We start from the raw sequence: 25,045 nt of genomic DNA on the forward strand, positions 1-25,045 counted from the left end.
ATACTATACCGTCAAAATAAGACAGATAAACCTCAAAACAATTAAATAAAGGAAACCCAAGCAAACAGGCTTCAATGGCCAGCTGCTCCTCCTCTCTCGATCTCAGGGGGAGCCAGCTACTGAAACTGTTCTGTGCTTGGCCTCCTCCACCTCCTCAACATTGAGGGGGCCCTGTCCCCTCCCAACAGTTTTTTGGGGGCAAAGACACCTGATACCTTTTTGGATGCATCAAACTAGTTGCAAGCTTCTTGGATTCCAAGTGATAGAACACTCTGAGTCCAAGCTAGTGGGAAGGAACATTCTAACCTGCCCCGGCTTTCAGCGGAGCACCAGAGTCATGAGAACATTAAATAGTCTGCATTAATTTATACAGAGTAAAAGGATGCGATGTTGGGTAGATGCTGTCAGTTATTACCAAATCACAGTGAGCACATGACTGTTACAGAATGAACTGCATGCATTCTGCTTTTATTCCTTTGTGAATATTGACATTGTTCTGTGGAAATCTCTGCTGTCCTGAATGGCTTAATTGGCAGATTTTTTTTTTTTTTAAAAAATGTTCTTGGCGTTGGTTAAATTGTCCCCAGATTCCCATTATACATATATGTCATTCATCTACTATTGTTTGTCTTCAAACTGCACTCTGCTTGTGGGAATAATAAATTAAAGATCTTTGACTGAAAGAGTTTTTCCAAGCACTTTGTGAGTAGGCAAGCTAAAATGATTGTTTTATGCCTTCCTTTGGAATGGGGCAGGAGAGGGAGCAACTGAGCCAGACACCTGCTTTCCCTATCTCCCTGAGGAGGGAAAAGCAGTATATAAAAATGCCAGTTAAAAGGGTAGCTTGAGATCACCTGAGATTTTATAGAGAGGAACAGAGCCTTTTACTTGCTCTTCCAAATTTCCTTGTGGCAGATGCTTGTGTTGCCAAGATGATCCTAGCTTGCAATGATTGGTCATAGCTTGCAATGATTGGAATCAATATGGTAACTACACCAAAGCCCAGCTGATATTAGAATGCATAGACTCCTCACAAGAATCTACACATTGTGGAGGCAATTTGCATTTGTAATGGAACAGTAATAAAATTTAAGACTAGCAAACACACACTCCAGCGTGTTAGCAAGGACTCAAGCCTTTCCTATTTGTTGCTTGCATGTATTATAAAGGGAAAGCAACAATCTATAAGGCATTCTGTTCTGAAGTCCAAAGCATTTGGGAAGTGGCCTGCATATAACTTTGTCATATGAGTACTCCATGGCAGATGACACTGTGCTATCCAGGTTCTCGATGTTTTTTAAGAGGTTGCGATATCCATTGTGCAGTACATAGAATTTTCTCCTTCAAAGACGTAGGGTTATAATGCAATTTTGTTTCTCATTTCCCTGAAAGTTGCTATTTAATGTAGCAAGTTGACTAAGAGCAAATAGTTATTTTGCTGTGTCATGCATTATTTATGAACTGACTGTGGTTTTGTGTCAAGTTTAAAGATGCTCTTAATAGGATTCTAATAATTTTTAAAGTAGGTTAAATTGAGCTTAAATGGGAAATGGGTTTTAGCTTTGTAGTCATGTGCATAATTTCTATTTGGATTGAGTACTTGGTTTTGTATTTTTAAAATCTTTTAAAATTTGTGTTTAAAGAAACACATTTTATTTCTTTACAATATTTATGAATTTCACAAATTAGTCTTTATAGGAATTAATCAGATGTAGTCTATAATATTAGAGGCTTTATGTATTGATTTTGAATCAATTCATAGTATAAGGTTTGTCCTCTTACTGGTTCTCTAATCTGGTCAGCTTGCAGACTTCGTGTACATGGACTTTCCTTTTTATATTAGTTTTTGAAATATATCCTTTTAAAATGGAAAAAAACTATAATTCATGATAATTATTTGTTCTCTCCTTACATACTAAATAGATTTTCCATTGCAACTTTTTTTTGTTAAACTAGCTTTTAAAAATATAAAAGCTACTCAATGGTTTTGAGCATTTTTTTTTAAAAAAAAGGATACTTGAAATATTAAAAATATGTGTTTTTGAGATTTAGTAGAGAATTACCTCCTAAGGTCTTTGAATGCTTAAGGATGTTTTTGGGATTCCGTAATAGTGATTTTAAGGGACGTGGGTGGTGCTGTGGGTTAAACCACAGAGCCTAGGACTTGCCGATCAGAAGGTTGGCGGTTTGAATCCCAGCGACAGGGTGAGCTCCTGTTGCTCGGTCCCTGCTCCTGCCAACCTAGCAGTTTGAAAGCACGTCAAAGTGCAAGTAGATAAATAGGTACCGCTCTGGCGGGAAGGTAAACAGCGTTTCCGTGTGCTGCTCTGGTTCACCAGAAGTAGCTTAGTCATGCTGGCCCCATGACCTGGAAGCTGTACGCCGGCTCCCTCAGCCAATAAAGCAAGATGAGTGCCGCAACCCCAGAGTCAGCCACGACTGGACCTAATGGTCAGGGGTCCCTTTACCTTTAATAGTAATTTTACAGAAGTGTCATAAAGCCTCAAGTCCAACTTCTGGTAAGACTGAAGGGCAGCATTCAGTCTTAACAACAACCTCAAAGAAAACTGCCCTTGTTGCTAGTCTGGCAGCAGCATTCTGCAGTCAGCAGCTATCTTAAGCAAGCCTTTGCTCTGGCATTGTAGAACCTTGGTCATCTGTTGGTTATGCTGGACTGGGAGCTAGACACCATTTAAGAGAAAAGATGGATAATTCCAAAGCCGTTACCATGTTACTTCCATTCCAAGACATTATATTTCATCTTCTTTAAGGATGTTTAGATTTATTATGACACTTGAAAATGCAGATGTTAGCCATGCATGCTTTGAATTATCATTAGTAATGCTGCCAAAAGCTGATATTTTAGCCTGTTGTGTTACAGTTTGGTTTCAGAATAATAAAACTTGTTAAGAAAGTTGTGGCATATGCTCTGCTTAAGCTAAGTAAATTAAGGCAAGGACATGTGTGGGTGTATACTTTGCCTAGTAAATTATTCATTTTATTCAAGGTATAACACTTGAGGGGCAAAAAGTGACTCTGTTTAGGAAGCAACTTGCCCATTTTGAAATTTCTCATTGCAAACACAGTAACATATTTAGCTGTGTATAAACAATCCAATGCAGTGTAATGGGTCTTCTTGCAAACATGGAAGCTTCATGAGAGCCAGTGTGGTGTAGTGGTTAAAAGTGGTAGACTTGTAATCTGGTGAACTGGGTTCGCGTCTCCAGTCCTCCACATGCAGCTGCTGGGTGCCCTTGGGCTAGTCATACTTCTTTGAAGTCTCTCAGCCCCACTCACCTCACAGAGTGTTTGTTGCGGGGGAGGAAGGGAAAGGAGAATGTTACCCGCTTTGAGACTCCTTCGGGTAGTGATAAAGCGGGATATCAAATCCAAAACTCCTCCTTCATACTAGCTGAAAGTGCTTCCACGAAAGGTGATGCACCTGATTTTGGCATATCCCCAGGGTGGGAAACCTTCCTTAGATGGAGAGCTGGATCCACAATTGGCCCACCTTCTGCGGGCCATTTTTGATAGGTGGGTTAGGCCATTCACCTGACAAATCATATGGTTGATTGAAATGTCAAGCAAGGAGCCAGCACAGACTTATGTCTGACCTTAGAGCTGTGGAACCAGGAGGCAGAGGCTTACATCTGATCTAAGTGTTGTACAATCTTTTACCATCCAAGAGTAATCAGCCTCTCATATTGTTCCAGGGGCTCCTCAACCCTCAGAAGCTCTCTCTGTGTTTGGAGAAACATGGACTGCAGTCGGTTGGAGGGATTAGTGAAAATCATGTGCAGTACCTTACATTCTATTAGTATAAAGCCACCATTAGACACACTATGTAGCTGTTAGGTTGAATGACAGATATCATGTGTTGAAAGAGTGGTGTGTTTGGTTATGTTGCAAGGAGGGATGAGAAGAATACTAAGGGTGAATTTTTGAAAAAGGTCCACTGATCTTTCTGCATTTACTCTCCTACTGCTACCAGCAAAGCTTTGACATTTTCTGCCCATGTGATTAGGTGTTGTTGCATGATACCATGTGGATTATGTAGACAGTATCAGTAGTGTGGTATGGGAGCAACAGTGGAGAAGGTAACAGCTGTGCTGTTCCAGGAAGTCTGTAAAGAAGGTATTATTACTTTACTTACAAGTTGGTTTTGTCACTTAATCCTATGTGTGAATATACATGTGCACACTCCTTTCTCCAGCAGCTATACTATATCTCAAATATGAATGTGTTAACTCTATTCCTTCCGATTCCACACAGTGCAAAATTTTGATATGTGAAGTAGACTTTTGCAATCTGGCAAATATACAAGGGGTCAAGAGTGGTTTTTGATGCTACCATGCCTAAAGGTGCCCAAAATTGCTGGGGAAGGAAGGACTAGAAGCGAGTATGAGACATTCTTAATTTTTGTGTCAATTCAATTTCGAATAAATAAACTTTATCTTTTGAAAACCACCATACTAGCAACACATAAATATGTGTGATGGATTGAAAAATTCAGTACCTTCAAAATACTTAAAGTTCTAGGGACCAAATATAGCACTTGCTTTTTCTATATAGCTATAGCACATATACTTGTATCTTAATTCCTGTTAAATCTTATTTCAAAAAGCTAGGAAAACGTTAAACCAAACCTATTCCAGGCAAGGTAGCAATCCCAATACTATGATTGCTGCAACAATACCTTGATGAAAAGTGCTAGAAAGGTGATGAATGTTTTTCAGGAAGTTGCGAATGTTATTACTGTTTGAAATGTCAACACCCTTTCAATGAAAATGCTGAGTATGTAGAATTTAGATTGCTTTCACTTGAATCACAAAAATGTCTCAACATGAAAAATTGTGAAATTGCTTTTCATACTTGGATATTAACAGGACTTACAAAAGAGACAGGGATTCTAGATCTGAAATACTTAGATGGTACTTGAACATAATACGAAACACTTTGGGGTACCCTGTTCCAAGCAGATTCACTCCCATAAATGAGGCAATCAAAGAGACTGGCAATCGTCTGCCTTAAAGAGCTGATATCACTATCTTAGGCTCAAGAAGGGGCTGAGAGAATCATGACATTTCTTTCAGTGAAGCTTCAGAAGGAGCTGTAAGCAGTGACAGTAGTCAGCAAAGAGTGGGGGGCGTCTATGGTAAGGCTGCAGGGAGCTCAGCCAGGGTGAAGACTGCATGAGAAGCTCCATAGAAACTCCTTGTGTTTCCAGGAGGCAAGTGACATCCAGGAAATCCTCAGTACTCAAATCCGCTGGGAGGAATGGCTCAGGATAATTGGCAGGTCAGCTGAAGCAGTTACAGTGGAACTGTCATTTAGAGGAACAGAACCCTGGTTAATACAAACACTTAACGTATTTTAGTAACCTTTTGAAAATGGACATTTTTCTTCTTATAGTTATTTTATAATGAAGTATAACTGTTGGTTAACTGCTGTTGAGTCTGACCTGCCTTGTGTCATGTCTAACTCTCACAGCTGTTTGTGTGTAAAAACAAGGTGTTGTCATTAGCAGGCCATTTAGATATGTGGTGGCCGTGAGCAAAAAGGTTTAAAACATACCTGGTAGGTATAGGTAGAAGTGTGTGAGTGGGAATAAACAGGATCCCTTTTACACATTTAGAGAATCAACAGTGTGAGTAGAAACTGTTTTCTCCATGGTAGCCATTGTGCTTTTTCTACCTCTATCTCTCGAGTCAGACTACTGCTGGCCAACCTTAAGAACCATCTAAGGCCCACAGAAATGGAGGGAAGGAATGAACACTGCTTTTATCAGTACAACTGCACTTTTTCTGATTCAGAAGTGTGTGGTGGAGTTGGCTTAATTTCTTCAGTCTGTTGTAGCCACCCAGCCATGCTGCCCACCCACCTGTGTGTCATACTCCTGCAGTTTCTAAATTCCTGGGAGAGGGAAAGCCTTGTCAGCTATTGCTGTCACACACAGCATTGATAGGGATCAGAATCAGCCAAAAAAAGAGACTTAAATAAGGAAAAGGGAGGTAACTGGTGGTGGGGTGTGTGTGTGTGTGTGTAAACCTGTGTAGGAGGGAAAGATATAAAGGTGGGTAATATTGCATAAAAATCTGCAGTGGCGCAAAGAGGAGAGTGCTATGGGATGGAGAGAGGGAGAGAGAAATGAGCAATATGGAATGCATAGGGTGGATGAAACTGACTCATTCTGTCAGCAATGGAACCCCTTGCCCTGTACCCTCCCCAAGTCTCAGGTAGATTGGGAGGACCCCCAGAACAGATTCAAGGGGGCATGGGGGGGGAGAGGGGGGAAAGTTATGTTGCACATGTGGAAATTCTTGCACTGATGGAACAAGTTAGTTGACTATTGCTCATAGATACCTGTGGAGGGATAGCAGAAAGATGGGAGTCTAGTGAGTCCTATAGGAAGCAGAAAAAGGGGGGATAACCAAGAGGTGGTGCTGTATGGTGCAGAAATAAAAAGCAGGATTTGCAGAGAATGGGTAACAGTTTAGCTTAATGGTTTCTTTGGAATATTTTTCTGCAGCTGACTGTGTGATATAGCCCTCTTGAATTGATAAAATTGTAAAGTCACTCTGCTGATTTGAGTAAAAGGGTTGTGACATGGCATACCTCCCTGTTATTTCTTTGCTTATCATTTTATTACTAAAATACTGTTTAGTTGTAGATCATTGTTGAGTGATACTTTAGTGCATGCCACTTAGATTTTTATAAATGTGCAAACATTAATAAATTGTCTATTTTCTTTTGGCAGGCACAACCAGTTGGAGAGTGTGATTTTAACATTCGTCTGGCATGTATTGAAAAAGAGATTATATTCCCACGACATGAAAAAATGAAGACTGGACAAATCGACAAAGCACAAGAACCTTTTAGTGTTCGTAACAAACCATTTTTTGACATCCACGTTTCAAAAAAGGTAAACATGTTTTTGATTATTTATCTCTATGTCCTTTGAGTAGTCATTCTCTTTGCATATGGTTTTTAATCTCTTTCAAGATATTATTGCATTTTAAAATATACCTTCAAACTTAAGTTCTTTTTGTTTTATATCCATTATTTTATTTTATTTTATTTTATTGATACATGTGCATTTTAGGGGAGGTTTTAAAAAAATACTTAAAGAAAGCTGATGAAAAAGAAAAAGGGTTGTCTCTGTGCTTACAATGTAGTGGTGCAGGTAATATCGTTGCTTTATTGGTAAGAGTAGAGACATCTATATGAGTGTTTGAAATGAGGATCATTCATAGGAGGAGAATATATTGTCTTCTTCATTCTAGTTAATTATTGGAGTGAATTTTTCATTAAAACATTTTGTGGTTTGTTTCTTCTGCTGGCCTTGGGTGTTTGAATGGGGCAGCCTGTTATGTTTTTCTGCTGTAGACAAAATACCGCCCCCTCTCTGATCTGGTCCTCCTCCCTGTCCCCGATGCTGTGCCTGTGTTGCTGCCTGCCTTGCTACCGCAGCTGCACTCTCACCTGCAGCCGCACCTGCACTCCCACCATGATGCAATAACAGCGACAGGGGTACAATATTAGAAGTGAGGGCGAGGGTGCTGTGTTAAGGTCAGATCTCCAGCCTACGGCAAATTGCTTCACCTCGCCTCATTGAAGTGTCAGCCTTGGTGTTGAAACTATGTACAATATTATTCTACTTGAAATTATTAGCTGCATGGGAATTCTGTACTGCTTTGGGGGCATGTTGGTGTCAGGATTTCCCTTAAAACAAGTGACAATCCTTAATGGCAGTGATTCTGGAGAGGCCTTAGAAGTAGACCACTCTGAACTGCATTCCCCCCCCCTTCTGCTTGACTGCCAAAGTAACTGAGAGACAGAGATGGGATCTGAAGGTAATTATGTCACAGTCTTTTAAGTCTCTGAATGAAAAACTGCTTGGGAACCTAGTGTATGGTACTTTAAGTTCTCTGAAGTGTTAGGGAGATATAAAAGTAAATAATACGACTTTGTGATTACCTACTCTTTTTGAAAATCAGTCTCTCATAATTCTCTATTGCTTCCCCCTCATTTTAATATAGGTTTAATGTCTTGATATAGCATCTATAACCACACACTGTATGAAAACAACATTTATTTTAAAAATTAGCAGAACAATTCTGTAATCTTTCTCTGCCACTTCAAGAAAAGTCACTTCAAAAACTCTTAAATTGGCCTCCCCCCCCCCAGTTTGCCATGAGTTTGGGGAAGCAAAACATGACTGGTTAGGTAGGAATGTCCTTCACCTGATCGGTTCCTGGCAAACTGAAGAGAAGCATTTGGCCTACCAGCTTTTCCTTGATATTACGGAATATGCTACTAGAAAAACAGAGAAAGAGGGAAAGGGAGTTCTTCAGTAGGAACTGCATGCTTGTAAATGTGGACTGGCCGCTCTCCTTGCATTTAAAGGAGAGACAAATCTCTCTTCCTATTCCTATAAAGTCCTATTGCTGTGGATTCTATACTCCATAGATTCTAATCCACTGAAAGGGAGGAATAACTAGAAGGGTATTTATTGAATGCAGGTGCTAGTTTTAGCCCTAGTGCTGTTCTGTGTCAGGGATGTACTTTTGAGATATTGATAAATAGGAGGCCTCAAGTGTGTCAAGAATTTGTAAAATATTTTGAAATAGCATCAGTACACTGAAGGCAGGATGTAAATAGCATGTAGCATATATTGTTTGCCAAGTAGTCTTTCATTGTAGAGGCAGATGAGACTCATGTTGGCTTTTGACAGAACAACAGATAGTGGCTGTGAGATTCATACCCTTTCCTCTTCTATATCCAATTCATATGGTCATGATTATTTCCCCCTTTTCTAACCAGATGGTCTGCAACTCCCAGGTAGCAAAGAATGGTAGCAATATCACATTCCTGCAGAGAATGGGCTCTGGCTATATGCTTGAAGGTGATTTAGAGGACAGCTCCTCCCTCCCTCCCTTCCTCTCTGGCTTTCAGTGAATGGGAGAGTTACATTCTCACTAAAATTTCCCCAATTCTAAAGCTAGAAGTAAAGACAGGCACTGATGTTTTGGGGAATGGTTAGCTCTGGACTCTGTCCAGACATATGGACATTTCTCCAAAGCTAAAAATGAGCAAAATTTATCCTACGGGGAATGTCCTTATAGAGAATATGGTGCTTTGGCAGAGTCCACTACATTACAGTGCAAGCACCTGTTCTGCAGGGACTTGAGGTTTGCAGAGAAGTAGTCCCATCACCTCCTGGCAAATAGAAGGGGAAGAAATGGAGGCAGTGAGAGATTTTACTTTCTTGGGCTCCATGATCACTGCAGATGGTGACAGCCTGTAGTCATGAAATTAAAAGATGCCTGCTCCTTGGGAGAAAGGCGATGGCAAACCTAGACAGCATCTTAAAAAGCAGAGACATCACCTTGCCAACAAAGGTCCGTATAGTAAAAGCCATGGTTTTCCCAGTAGTGATGTGTGGAAGTGAGAGCTGGACCATAAAGAAGGCTGATCGCTGAAGAATTGATGCTTTTGAATTATGGTGCTGGAGGAGACTCTTGAGAGTCCCATGGACTGCAAGAAGATCAAACATATCCATTCTTAAGGAAATCAGCCCTGAGTGCTCACTGGAAAGACAGATCCTGAAGCTGAGGCTCCAGTACTTTGGCCACCTCATGAGAAGAGAAGACTCCCTGGAAAAGACCCTGATGTTGGGAAAGATGGAGGGCACAAGGAGAAGGGGACGACAGAGGACGAGATGGTTGGACAGTGTTCTCGAAGCTACAAACATGAGTCTGGCCAGTCCAGCTGAGTTTCTTCTGTGCAGGTGAAGTCAGTCAGTGTGAACTTCAGGGGTGGGGAACCTTTGGCCATGGGCTAAACCTGGTCTGCAACACGTCCTCATCTAGCATATGGAGCGTTATTGGGGAAGGCACATGCATACGCCCCACTCCTGACGTCATAGATCTGTGGGGTGGATCAGGGCAGTTCTTCAAAGGAATAATTGGGAGTTTAAAGCGGGCTTCCAATTGTTCCTTTGTTGGATCAAGAAATACTCTCAACTGCTAATCAGCAGATGGGTTGTAGGAATGCCTTGCTCAAGGAGGAGGAATTAAGTGGAAACTGCTTCTCCAGTTCAGCACGGCTCTTTGAAGCCACCTCATGCTACTTCTTTCAACCTCTGAAAGAGGTTGAAAAGATAAGTGAGAAGCAGTTTGCAAAGCATTGGTCTGGCAATGCATTTTGAACTGTGGTTCCCAAGCTTGGGAACCTTATGCAAGGGATTTTGATAGGTGGGTGGGAGAACATACCTGTCAATCGTGTGTCATCAGAATGACATAAAGTTATTGGCTGTTGGGTTGCCCATCTCACCTGTTAAAGTTGGCTTGTGGGCAGGATCAGATAGAGACCTGGCCATTGGAGCAAAAAAGGTCCGTCCCCCCCGGCCCTGCAGTAAGGTAAAGTCATGGAAGGTCCAGTCCTGTTAAGTCATTCAGGTAAAATCAAGGGATAAAACAGAACCCTGGACAGCTCCAGTGAGCCCTGTTGCAAAGATAATTTGCCTTAACAGGGAACTGAAACCACAATGGAAGGGTGCTTCCCAATAGGGCATACTCTCTTGAAAGAGATGGCTGTGTTTCTTAAAGGGCCTTGCCTGATTCTGTATCCTTTGGCTCTTGAATGGATCTAAGATATGGACTTCTGGGGACCTATCCTTTGAGTTCAAAGTTGATGGGAGGGAACAGATGGAGATAGTAAAGGCTGTCAAGGTATAGTAGACTGAATCACCATCTTATTCAAGTCTTCCTCAGAGCACTGTGAGACTCCAGGGTCAGGGGCCATGGCAATCAACTTTTGCATTTAGAAAGTACCGTTCAAGTGGATGATTTTTGTTTTTGTTTTTAAAGGAGAAGCAAGAGTGATGTTCTCACCCTGGGAACTCTTGGAAATTGAAGGTGTGCAGTGTAAATCAAATCAATCAATTAAAGGGCAAGCCAAAGTCTTGGTAGATTGTGGCCTGCCATTTGTAATGGTTGCTTAAATTGTGCTTTCATTAGAGAGCATTTCCTCTTGGGTCCTGAGCTGCTTGTGAGAAGCAGATAATAAGAATTCACCAGTTAGGCCTGCTTGAGAACCTGTTAATCAGAAGTGACAGACACATGTGGGGCTGCTTCTGGTTTTACATTGTGTCCAAGAAAACTATGCTTTGCCAGTGGAGTAAGGTGTATGTTTTGGCTATTTCTGTCTGGAAAATGAGTTAAGTTTAGCGGATAATTTCATTTATGAAACCTTTTCCTTCCTGGTTTTCCGTTGAAAAAGCAATGCCCAAGATAATAACCAAATCATAAAACATAAGGAGAAACAAAGCTGAGAAGCAGCATGTCGGCTCTGCTTTGTAAATTAAGTTGCATATTAGGGGACAGGGGAGGACCTAGTTCTGAAAAACAGACTTGTATGAAGAATATGTTTGATGCTATTACTGACTTTAGTGAGTTCAAAGGGGATGAATAGCTTGTCTACTGTAGGTAAAACCAATAAGTGGTTAAAACAGTGTTTGCCAGTGATTGTAGTAATCTGTGTTTGATTTGCCATACATTTCAGCAAAGTTACGCCAGTGATGAACATAATTTAATTAGATTTGTAGTTGACCATTTCAGATAGCATTTACTGCATGGGTGGGTATTGACTTCCTTCCTCACAGACACAACCTTCCCATTCACCACACAAATACCCACCCACCTTTCCAACGTGGCCTGTCTCCCATCACTCTGTGCTGAAATGCTGAGATCCAGTTGTATCCCTTCTCTCAGCCAAGCTAATTAGTGCATGGAACAGCTGAAGAATGCTCCAATCTGAGCTCTCCTCTAATCAGCTGGGCAGTGAGAGAGCCTGTGGCTGAGGGCTTTGTGATTTCTAATGTACAAATACCAACAATAATTTTCAAAAAAAATAGAACAAGCTTGTCCATACAATTAGTCAACCGATTTCCCCTCCAAAATCCAATTTGTTCTTTTATATTTTTACAACTGTTTAAATGGACAGTGACATTATTATTAATCAAATTTGTATACTTCCCTCCATCTGAAGATTTCAGGGTGGTTCACAACATAAAAATACAAAAGAGAACACAAAATACATAATAAAACAAAAACAAACCAAAGGGCAGTGACATTAATTTTAGTTTCTGAAGGACATTAGTTTAGTATTTTGGGGTGATATGCTAATGCACTGAAAGTCTAGATATCCAGCAACCATTTCACTGCTGTCAACAGGCTTTCAGTTTTTAAGGTCAGAATAAATGCCTTTCTGGAATAAATATTTTTATTTATCTGTAGTTTTGAATTTAACTATAGCAAGGGTCAGCTACATGTGCCCATTTATGTGGCCTGCCATCCATTAGACTGGCATATTCCCAAGATTCTCTTTTTAATGACCTTTTTAAAATATGGAAATAGTTGGGTAAAAAATAATATGTAGGAGGCACAGTAATACAGATATGCCGTTCCACTGGGTTGGATGCACTGGGCCTCAACAAACAGCATAAATTTTGGAGGCTTTTTGCTATTTTTACTGATTCAGAAGGCCTCTGAATCAGGTCCCCCAAACCTCAGGAGCTGCTTTTCAGTTTGTAGAGAAGGCTACCAGTTTTAAATTTAACTCTGAGGTATGATGATGATGATGATGATGATGATGATGATGATGGCGATGATAATAATAATGTATTTATACCCAGCCCAGCTGACTGGGTTTCCCCAGCCACTCTGGGCAGCTCCCAACAGAATATTAAAAACATAATACAGCACTAAACATTAAAAACTCCCCTAAACAGGGCTGCATTCAGATGTTTTTTAAAAGTAAGATAGTTGCTTATTTCCTTGACATCTGATGGGAGGGCGTTCCATAGGGCAGGCGCCACTACCAAGAAGGCCCTCTGCCTGGTTCCCTGTAACCTCACTTCTTGTAGTGAGGGAACCACCAGAAGGCCCTCGGTGCTTGGAGCCTCAGTGTTGGAATAGAATATACAAATGATTCTATCTTCTTCATCCTTCACATCATGTATTTCAATCTTGATACTATCTGTTGTCTTCAACATGAAGTTCCAGATTCAATGTATTCATTTAGAACGGGTATCTTATTAACAGGCAAGCACCCATATATGTACATCCATCAACTGAACAATTTGACTGACAGGCTTGTTCTTAAGATTCTGTTCATCTCAAAGATAAAGCAACATACATCATCATGGGGCATGTGTGCAAAGTGGGCTGTAAAATAGGAAAGAGGAGGAAACATGGAAGTGGAAGATAGTCCGTGTGAAGTGAGAGTTGAAAAAAGGAGGAAGGAAAGGGGGGGGTGGTAATAATAATAATGGGATGTGTGCAGGTAAAGTGGGACTGCGGAATAGAAGAAAGAAGTGGCTTCAGAAATAGAGTTTGGAAGGTGGAAAATGGAGCTTAGTCATTCATTGCAGGGGAAGGGAAAGTTCCTAGGGGGCTAAGCTGAGGGAGTGTTGGGGGTTGGCGAGTGGAGCAAGCTGGGGCTCAGGCTCTAGTTACTGCATTTTGGGAATGTGAGATGTTGTTGGTAAACTGGTGAACTGATGGGGATGTAGACTATGTGGATGTACTGTAATGTCCACTCTTAACCTAAAAAGCAACACAGAAAGCTTTTGGAATACTTGGTGATTTGTTTCTGTCCTCATTTACGTTGTCCATTGCAGTAATATACTTTTTTTTTATTTAAATGTCTTTTCTGTTGACACTTGTAAGTTCATGTATAAAACATAACATACTATTATGTCCTCAACTAAAATGTCACTCGGCAAAGCTCATCAACCCCGGCATACGATTCTTCTCTACCATTCCAATTGGTAAATGCCTGAGTGAACAGAAGAGCTTTGCAGCATGCCACAAAGGTCATCAGACAAGGAATAAATCTTCACATTGCTGGAAGCATGAACTCTTGCTGCATTTGAATGCTGCATGTACTTTTAACTGAAATAATCAGATATTCTTTCATTCTTACTTTTTTAGTCTTTTGTTTTTCCTCCTTGCTAAGTAACAGTGGTGAATATTGTTTACATCTACCTCAAGATGTCAATATGGAAATTGCTTCTCAGTGGCCATTAGACTTTCAAATATACTTGAAGTGTAACCCTGTTCTTATAATGGACTATATTAGATCATATTATCAATCTGTGCTCTTTGTGTAGTAACAAATGATTTTCTTCCATTAATTACATTCAAATGAGACCCCAGAAAAAGTTAAAAGTATGGAGTGTTATTGTTCATTGTTCCAACTAGTCATGCTCCCCTTTTAAATGATACTCCCATTTCTCCTCCTCCTGATTTCCTGCCCTCACTCCAGCAGTAAGTATTCCATAGACACTGAGCATACTCAGAACTTACTGGGTTGTCTTTCAGTTCCCCTCTTAGGTTCCCACCTACAAAGGTTTATTGTACTGCTGCAAACCTTGGAGATCCCTGAGCTTGCTGATGCCTCCCTCTTGCATGTAGACGGTGCCATTTGGTATACATAAGGACCATCACTCACCTTTGAGCATTGGAAAAGATAAGGGACAAGTGAATATCTACAACAAAATGTTGCAGTGTAGAATGCTACTTATCAACATTCCAGTCATTCCATTCAACTTCCCCAACAGTCAGTTGGGTTTGTGCTCAGTTCTCATTGGGTTTTAGAGTGTGGAAGGACATACTTGATGCCCCATCCAGTTACTTTAAATTAATGGATTTCTCCATTGATTTCTGTGGACTGCTCTGCAATCTTGAGGGTTTCCTCAAGGATACCTCTCCCTTGTGGCCTGGAGCCATTTTGAGGACTGCAGTCAGAGAATTGAATCCCATGTATAGATTATGATTATAAGAACAACAGAGTAAGTAAAGGTAAAGGGACCCTTGACCATTAGGTCCAGTTGTGGCCGACTCTGGGGTTGCGGTGTTCATCTTGCTTTATTGGCCGAGGGAGCCGGCGTACAGCTTCTGGGTCATGTGGCCAGCATGACTAAGCCGCTTCTGGCGAACCAGAGCAGCGCACGGAAACGCCGTTTACCTTCCCGCCGGAGCGGTACTTATTTATCTACTTGCACTTCAACCTGCTTTCAGACTCCTAAGTTGGCAGAAGCAGGGACCGAGCAATGGGAGCTCACCCCATCGTGGGGATTTGAACCGCCGACCTTCTGATCGGCAAGTCCTAGGCTCTGTGGTTTAACCCATAGCGTAACTGTAATTCTAATAGGCATTTTAATCTTGCTTAATCAGGGTACATTGTACCAACAGATCTTTTGCCTTTCCACCAAAATGATACTTAATCACCAGCCAAAAAGTGTAAACATCTTGAATTTCCCCACTCGGCTTAAAGGAATGCTACTTCATATCATGTTTTTGTTTAATGAGTATAAGTTTCTTGGGAAAGGCCATCGCTCAGTAGTAGCCTTGCAACCAAAAAGTCTCCGGTTCAATCCACAGCATCTTTATGTAGGGTTGGGAGAGACTCCTGCCTGAAATCCTAGAGAGCCACTTCCAATCAGTGTAGACAATACTGAAATCCTAGAGAGCTACTTGCAATCAGTGTAGACGATACTGAGCTAGCTGGACCAATGGTCTGACTAAGTATGAGTCAGCTTGCTTACTATTTATTATTACAACTTCAGATTACTGTGCTATTACTGTATGCTTACTATGTACTCCCTTTAAGAGGATTTATAAAGTGTTCATCAGTGAATGGGTTCCCATGAGTGAATTTGCTTCAAAGAAACCATTTAACTCATAGGGAAGTCAGCAAAATATTTTCTTTTCTTTAAATAAAGAAAAACTACATTATGTTATGTGTCTGTCGTCAACAAGTTCTCATAGACCCAGGATGAGGAGAGCTGGAATTGATCTGAAATTCAGTTCTGCCTAGCCTGTATTTTTAAAAATTAGAAGAGGACAGAGGGAGGTGTTTGTGACATGTTAGAACTCAAAGAAGGGAGAATGACCTGTCCTTCCAGAATGAAAGGAAAAGAGTTGGATTGAATTCCTACTGATAACAGTGACCAGAGAGGCCAGTCAAGTGAAATAGATAAAGGAAGAAGGGAGGAATGTTTGCAACTCCTGCCACCCAAAAGTTTCTTTCTTTCAAAATCAAATATTTCTTCATACAGTGGCAGAAAGATGATGCAAGTTTGGGCATGTCACAACTCATTTTTGTATAAGAACAAAAGGGCTGTGGAAAGCACCCACCTACTCATTTTGGATCAAATAATTAGTCCATTCTGAGGATTATATTTGTCTTTAATATATGAAATAAATTCAGGGTGCACTTGAGATATGAGATCATTTTATTAACAAAGGGGGGACGTGTGCTTAACAATAATAAAGTAATTTAATAATGTGTAATTATTTATTGCTTCTGATATTACTACTGGAATAATTTAAGCTACAATGTAATTAATTTATTCAAATGAAAACTTTGCAAAAAAGCTCACCTATGTGATTCTCATAGAAAAGCAATTTGCCATTTGCCTTTCAGTTTATCCAAAATATTACATACCTCCCTGGTGGTCAGGAGTTACTTTAGCAATGGGTGACCGGGGGTGTGTGTGTGAGAAAGACAGGCGCTTCTTTTTGACTATGGTAACTAATTGGTGAAGCTTTCTCTAAAAGTCTAAAATATTAATACTTGAAAATTGATACATTTATGGATAAAGTAATCCTAAGAAATGCCAGCGGTAGCCACTATTGCTAAGTTGAGTTTCATGCAAACATTGGGGGTCACAAATATCATTTAAATTGTATTAAACTGCAGACGTTTTAGACTTGTCAGGGCCAAATCTTCAAAAACCCTGCCCATCACATCTTCTGTAACACTTCGGTTTTTTGCACCTCAAGTCTCTCATCAGATGACATTCCTGTTCCCTCCCATTCTTACTCCCCTGGTCATACCCTTCTCCTTGTACATTTTCCAGGGTGTAATCTTCTCTAGCTAGAAAATCTGGGCTTCCTGGACACTTGTATGCATAGTATAAGCATTTTGGCAGCGCTGAAAGGGGGGGGGGGACTTGTTGTTTGGCTACTCCCATTATATGAAATGAAGCTCAATCTTTAATTATTTCAAGAGTTTATATACAACTTAACAATGAAGTTTCCAAGCAGTGTACAGCGAGATTAAAAAATGCATGCCGTGGATAAAATTAATAAGGAAAACAAAAACAATGCCTATGGAAATATAAAGGTCTTTGTCAAGCATTGATCTCAGTTGGGAGGGAGTTCTTTAGATTCTGTCTTTGTAGGTAAAGGCTTGCTTGAAACCTTGAAATTTTCAGAAAGCTTAAGAGTTGCCAAGCACAGATGGCGTATGGCCTTGCTCTTTCATGATCTTTCAGTGTTGTTTTGCCCATGGGTCCAGATGGTTGAATCCAGAGGATAGGGTGGGGAGGTGTTCCGCACATTTGCTATTGGGTGCTGCAGGGCACCATTTTGTCTCCAATGCTACTTAATATCTGTATGAGCTGTCATTAGATGATTTGGCTCCCCTCAGTTCTGGTACTCAAAATCAATTTACTGGGCTCAGAATTCTTTAATTATAATGATATTGCCAGGTTTAGCAAAATAATACAAAGTAAATCCTGCAAGCTTAAAACATGCCTACCCTGGATGTAGGTTGCTGTTCTTATATATTGTAAGCGAGATAACTGAAAACTAGTTCACAAGTGCACCTTTATGACATGATTTGGTAACTTGCATATGTGAGTGAACTTTCACATAGCAACGCATGGCAGATGGAACTTAATATATCCTTAAATTTGATGTTTTCCGTAGGAATCTGTTCACATATTCAGCTGTCAAATCATGTGATGTTCATACATGTGTGAGCCATGCATGAGTAGACTTAAGGTTCACATTTCTTTGTATACATTTTTATAGCATTATTAAGCCACTATTATGGGACACGGGTGGCGCTGTGGGTTAAACCACAGAGCCTAGGACTTGCTGATCAGAAGGTCAGCGGTTCGAACCCCCGTGACAGGGTGAGCTCCCATTGCTTGGTCCCTGCTCCTGCCAACCTGGCAGTTCAAAAGCACATCAAAGTGCAAGTAGATAAATAGGTACTGCTCTGGTGGGAAGGTAAACAGTGTTTCCGTGCGCTGCTCTGGTTCGCCAGAAGTGGCTTAGTCATGCTGGTCACATGACCCGGAAGCTGTACTCCGGCTCCCTTGGCCTGTAAAGCTAGATGAGCACCACAACCCCAGAGTCGGTCACAACTGGACCTAATGGTCAGGGGTCCCTTTACCCTTTACCTTTAAGCCAGTATTATCCTTGAGAAAGAGTATTATTGACATTTCCCCTCTATCATGATGATATGAAAAACTGTAAAGACTTATTAAGACTTTCTAGTATAGGCACATGATGGTTTGTCTCCTTGTGCACCCTACAGGGGTATGATCCCATGGAGGATTACTGTAGATCACAGTGAGCAAAAGGTTAGTGCAGAAAGTTAAATAATGACATTTAAGTCTTCCTATGCAACTTTTTTCAAATTCCACAATACAGTATAGCAATGATGTGTTGTTTCTAAGAATATTTTGTGTTTAAAACATGACAGCTGGTCCTAGCACGAGACAAATTGAAGTGTAAACTCTGTCTCTAAGAGTAAACCATAAAACAGCATGGTACTTTTTTCAAACCCTGAGGCAAGTATACATTCTGAAACTGTACACCTCCTGTTTTTTTCCTGCTTTGTTTAATGTTTGCACAGTTGTCATTTTCTGAAGTCTTTGTTATCTTTAGATAGTACCATATTTAATAATGTTCTGTCCTCTAGCTCTTAACAGTGTAGGGAGAGGTTTTAAATGATGAAATTCCAGTCTCATACATTTTGAATTAACTGTAATTAATATAAGTTGGAAGGCTACTTTGGGGGACTCCAATCCATCAGTGTAAAGTGAAAAATGCAGCATATAGGGAATAGAAGTAATATTACATGAGAAGAGATGTGGAGAAATGTGTGTATTTGCTGGATGCTTCCAAGCTCCATATTTAGGTGGAGAAACAATTGACACCATCTGGTGATATATTTTTTTTGCCAAAACTGTGACCCCTTTTCTTTGTTTGATTTTCAGTTTTGTTTTCATTTTCCATGCCTTCAGGAAGGACTGAATCACCTCACCTATCAGCCCTCTGTTTCCTGCCAGAATTGGCATTATTATTCTCCCTGCCCTTCTTCCAGCTCCATCTGTTCCTTCTTGTTTTTTGCCCTATTTGTCATCTTCTCCTGTTTTCTCTCCTCTCTCTGCCTTCCCTTTTTCAATATTTCTGCTTTTCTTACTCCTTTATTTTGTCCAGTTGCTCTCAAGAAAACTAGAAGATATGCACCTAGGATTAAAATCAATACTGTTCTGCTATGCTTTTAAGTCTTTCCATTGCTCTATCCTTTAATGCCTTCTTTCACTACCCTTCCCTTTTGCATAGTTCCTGCTTCATCGAAAATAATGTTTTGATTTCAAGTTTCTGTTGAAAAAATGGCTTTGATTGGATCATGATTAACATCACCAACAGCAATCTTTCCAAGCCTAAATAAACTACGCTAGAGCAGGGATGTTTCCAAGTTGGCAAGCCACACATGGTTGTCTTTTATCACAGTGAACTGCCCCCACTTCTGTTGTTTCTTCCTAGTTGTCTTCTAATGGCTGCTCTCCCCCCCCCCCCCGTTTACTCTTCTGTTTCCTGTCCTAACAGCTGTCCACACTCCTGGTCCATTCTTCCTTTGAACAGTGCACACAATGCATCTTCCATCCTCTGCTGCTTCCCCCGGCAGCCTGGCTAACTGTCCTCTGGCCTTCCTGTCTTCTGCCGCAGTGGAGAGGGTTGCTGTGACCTAGAGTTTTTTCTCTTTCTAAGTTCCATTGATGCTAACCTAGGCTGGAAATAGATTCCTATATTTTTATTTAAGGTTCATTAATGAGTAATATAAGCAAAACCGACACACATCGTAGTTACCTGATAAAAGGAAAGGGAAGCAGGGTTGTCTTTAGGATAATGTAGTAATAATAATAATAATGATTTTTATTTATACCCCGCCCTCCCTGGCCAGAGCTGGGCTCAGGGCGGCTAACACCAGTAAAGTTACAGTAAAAACATAATATGGCAAAAAACAAAAACAAAAAAACCCCCAACCAATTTAAAATGCAGGTTAAAATACAATTTAAAATGCAGTCTCATTTTAAAAGTAGCCTATAGAACAAAACCATAAGGGGAAGGAATGCTAAGCATTCTCAGACAAGTATATGTCTTCACCAACCCAATATTGTCAAGCCAACATACTTTTTATTCTTTTATGTATTGAGTCAAATTATCAGTTATTATGCAAAATAACTAATTATCTGCTTGGTATCAAATAGGGATTTAGTTATCTCTCTTGTGCAATAAACTTGGAACATGGACTTCCCTCTATATCCAGACTTCTGGCCTTTAATTTGAAGTGTTTTGGGTATCTGTGGCCTCTTTTAATGGGCTGGAATCTGTAAGACCTGTATTTTATCTGAATAGAGTTTTTTAAGGCTTTTAATGGTCATATTTCTTTTACTTGGTTACTAAGTACCTGAGTCTGTTAGACAGGAATACCCAGAAGAAGCTCCTGGACCACTAGAGGCTGCAGGGCCAGATTCTGGACCCCATGGGTGCGTGAGGAACCAGATGCCTCCCATTGCAGTTCACTAGTCCAGCAGCATAGCGGAGCATACCATGAGGGAGGCTGTGGGACAAAGGAGGGCTGCTAGAGGATTGTCCCTTGAAGGTGCTGAAGTTCTCCACAAGGGCATGGAGCCTGAAGGAAGTAGCCTAGAAACAGAAACTTAAGAGGCACCAGTCTGCACTCAATCTTCATTGGAGCAAGTTGCTAACTTGGGAGCTATCTGTGGTCCTGAAATTTCTGATCAGCCTTACATTGTCAGCAGCCTTGTCTCCTCCTTAGTATCCAGCAATGGACCAAAACATGACAACTACGGCAATCAGGAATATCATTCCATTTGGTGATTAGCACATCTAATTGCCAAACTCTGCCACTTTGCATTTTGCACATTTTCTTTGGAGAGAAAATGTATCCACTGACCCTGGTACTTGTATGGCTCCACAGCATGCCAATGCCATGAGGCTGACTTAGATCAATGATTCTCACCTCCAGCCTCTAAAAGCGTTTCCTCTGCTAAAGATATACAGTGGTACCTTGGGTTAAGTACTTAATTCGTTCCAGAGGTCCGTACTTAACCTGAAACTGTTCTTAACCTGAAGCACCACTTTAGCTAATGGGGCCTCCTGTTTCTGCCGCACCGCCGGAGCACGATTTCTGTTCTCATCCTGAAGCAAAGTTCTTAGCCTGAAGCACTATTTCTGGGTTAGCAGAGTCTGTAACCTGAAGCATATGTAACCGGAAGCGTATGTAACCCAAGGTACCACTGTATTGATAACTTATTTATCATCTGTGCATATGGACAGGAGATATTTGAGAAGTTCCACCAGGATTTTGATAAGTTTCACCCCACCACCGCCAGCTAGACCAGAAGTCTCAGACTTCAGGGCAGAATGCAGCCCTCTAGGCATCTCTGTCTGGCTTCTCCCCATACCACATCCCTCACTGGCCCTGCTTTGCACTCTCCTCGAGTGCTTTTGCCTGGCTAAAATGTGCCCTTGAACTTTGATAATGTTTCTTGTTTCCTTGGATGGACTATGAAAGTAAATTAGCGTTTCTTGCTCACCTTTGCTTCTGGCCTTGCCCCCCACTGGCCTGCCACCCCTGGAAGGTTGCCTAGAAGCTCAGGCTGAAAAGGTTTCCCAATCTCTGAACTACTTCATTTAGTGGACATTATTGTGCAACTACATAATGGACAGGCAAGCACCACCTGAAAATGGAAACCTTGCTGAGCACTACACATGCCTACATGCTTCCAGCTTCTACCCAGCGCATATCACAAAAGCCATTGTTTGCATCCAGCCTTACAACGGCATTTGTATTTCCTCAGAGACATTGGACAGAAACGCAAACTTGAGAATTCACATCATGTATTCCTCAGACTACAATACTCAACTAAAGAAGTGAAAAAGCAGTCAACAAAGCTGGACTTGTACCCAGGAATAGTACAGGATAGGCGATGAACAGAGCTGCTATTATTATTATTATTATTATTATTATTATTATTATTATTATTATTGCATTCTTACTCCAAACCAGCATGTTTACCACCTCCAGACTGCCAAGATGCACCTTTTTCTTGTTGCTTTTAAACAGTATATGAAATTGGTGGGTTATTTTCAAAACTTGCTTTGAATGTTGGCATTACTGGTAGAGTCATAATGGCACAAAGAAACCAGGCTATACGAACCACACCGCAAGTATTTGGCAGCTTACCAGTTTTGTCCCTACTGCAGCAGAGGAGTCTCCCATGTCTCACTCCTAACTTATCCTGCCAGCTACTGATGCAAGCAACAACCAAACATGAGTAAACCCACAGGAGAATCCCTCCAGCAATACAGTAAGGTCTGTAAGGCCCAGCATAAACTGGGACATCTTTGCTGGTTCCAGCCAAGCCATAATTTAACCACAGTTTGTCTGGGTCTGGATGTCATGAAAAGTTGCATTTAATATGAAGCAGAAGTGAAGTTTCTAGCTTCTTCCTTGCAGCTGTGCTAGAGTAGGAGGGAAGAGTGCAAGAGCCTAAGGTTCACTGTTGTTTGTCCTTGTAATGTGAATGGGCAAAAGCAGCCATTGTCTGATTCTGACTGATATGTTTGGAATACACAGTAATGAAATTCCGAAAAATATTTTCTTTGAAATGGTGCTTTATGCCCTAAGTATCTCACTTCCTTTTGAAGTGTTCTCCAACATCTTACAGCAAAATCATCTCAAAACATGTTTGGTTTTCTTATTTGAGTAGCACTTGAAACCATCTTGGGGAAATTAATGGAAGAATTTTACCTTTTAAGAGAATAACACACCAAGGCACTGAATTACCGCTCTGAATTTAATAATGTGATTGCGCACTCAGTTTAAACTTTAATATATTCTCACTACATGTATGGGGGATAATTTCTTGAAGGCGTTAAATATAACAAGGTACCTGTATTCTTAATCCCTTTTGCTCTCAGGTTTAATGTAACATGTGACTTCTGTTGCCTGGATTTCAACTGATGTGCCATTTAAAAAATAGGTGATAAAAAGGTGTCCATTCTCTTTAGGCTGCAATTGTTTAGGCTACAATTCTGTATACACCCAACTGAGAGGACACCCTATTGTAAAATTGGTGAGACTTCCTCATGAGTAGATAAATTTAGGATTGCTCTGTTAGATAATTATTTTGAAAGTTTCTGAAGAGCAGTTGAGCAGTTGATAACTCCCCCCTTTCTAAGATCAAGGACGAGGAAGAACCTTTTTTGAGATGTAAATATAGAGGCTGCAGGGTCCATCTGGGAGGGGTGCATTTGGGCAGAGACCATTTTGCCTCAGGGCACTGACTAAAGAGACCGTGGGGAATGCTCCTAGATTTGCAGTTTCATCATTTTGGAAATCCAGGTCTACAGTTTAGGATTATTTGTTGATTATGAAAACCAGATCTGTATATTGAACACTGCTCTGATGCAATGTTTTATAATTGCTTGGAACATGCTGAGTGTGATTCATATATAGTTAGTAATAATAATAATAATAATAACATAGGCTTGTAAGATCAGGCATGTTTCATTTCTCATGATTGTTATATGAAATCATATGCAATTTATATGAAAGAAGATGCAGTAGTAGGAATAGCCTTTAAAGCAAGCAAACATATGTCAGACATGCTTTCTAATGCTGTCAAATGTTATTAGTTTAAGTGTCCTGGACAACTTTGAAAGCATACATTAGTGACTAGCAGTAAGTCAGAGTTACCGGTGTTCTGACTTATTTCTACATGTAACAGATGGCGCTCGCTGTGAAAGACTGACAAGCTGTGGGATAGCAAAGCATTACTAATAAACCCCGTCATATGTTAAACTTGACCTGACATTAATCAGGTTTGGAATGCTTCTAATGAATCATGGATAGTAATTAGTGAGCTGATGCTATTAGTGAGCAGCAGTTTCATACTGTTTTCCTTTTTTTCAGGAAAAAACCACACAATTATGTTGCAATTTATAGTTATTGATAATAACATTGTGCTATCTTTAGAGTTTTGTACAGTGAACTTTCCTTCTCTCCAACAGCCAGCCTGACCTAGTATGTTGAAAAAACTGGCCAGATACAGTAATTACATTGCAAGTCACTAGTTGAAATTTTACCTCAGCAAGGAGCTCTCTGGGGGCAGCGTGGGGTAGGGGCTTCAGTTTTGTCGTCGAAATAGGAGTACTATCTCGCTTTTTCCCCTCTCAAGAAAATTGACAAAAAGTAGCGGAGAACGCAGCCGTTTTTCACTCTGATTTGTTAACAAAGGCTGGAAATGCTTCAGTTGCTTCGTTCTATGTCTGTCTTAACTGGAGAAATACAACAGGGTTTTCTTTTTTAAAATTGCTTCTGTTCTTTGTTTATTTTGTTTGAAGTTAAGATTTTTATCCTGCTTTTAAGGTATGAAAAACTCTTACTTGTACTTGGTTGTGCTTGGTGTCTTCATCTACCTGTATTCCAGCCGTTGTATCTCTGCTGCTCAGAACTCACTGGTAAATTAAGGAACTGAATATGAGAGAGAGAGACAACACGCATAAGGAAAATGGTGTCTAATGCTCAGGCCATCTCCGAATACCAAAGAGTTACCTGTAACAAAATTGGAAACTTGGCTGGGATAGCTGAAGTTGGTCCACCTGACATCATGGTGATGTCAGGAGATGTACATGTGGGTGGACCCAGCCACCTGTCAAAATGGTCTGTTGGGGTGGGGAAGCTAACCAAATCCTATGGCTCATCCCAGATGTCCCAATAATCATTGCTTGGTTTATCTTTGTTTTATATTTATTTATTTATTTATTTATTTATTTAATTAATTTAAAATACCATACCATAATCACTGGAACAAAAAATATTATCACATTTATGTATTTTGCAAGGATTATTTTATTATCTA

At 40.5% G+C, this 25,045-nt stretch overlaps 1 protein-coding gene across 3 annotated transcripts in view; it reads left to right on the top strand.

The window, feature by feature from the left end:
- The window catches only part of RNGTT (RNA guanylyltransferase and 5'-phosphatase), a 119,919-nt gene that overhangs the window by 50,578 nt on the left and 44,296 nt on the right, over positions 1-25,045 (top strand). For all 3 annotated transcript variants that reach the window (XM_083433518.1, XM_083433519.1, XM_083433517.1), the window contains exon 11: positions 6,758-6,922. In XM_083433518.1, the coding sequence (XP_083289644.1) occupies positions 6,758-6,922 (165 nt within the window). The remainder of the gene's footprint in view (positions 1-6,757; positions 6,923-25,045) is intronic.

The sequence above is a fragment of the Podarcis tiliguerta genome (assembly GCF_965153285.1).
Source record: "Podarcis tiliguerta genome assembly, chromosome: 3".
NCBI classification, from domain to species: domain Eukaryota; kingdom Metazoa; phylum Chordata; class Lepidosauria; order Squamata; family Lacertidae; genus Podarcis; species Podarcis tiliguerta.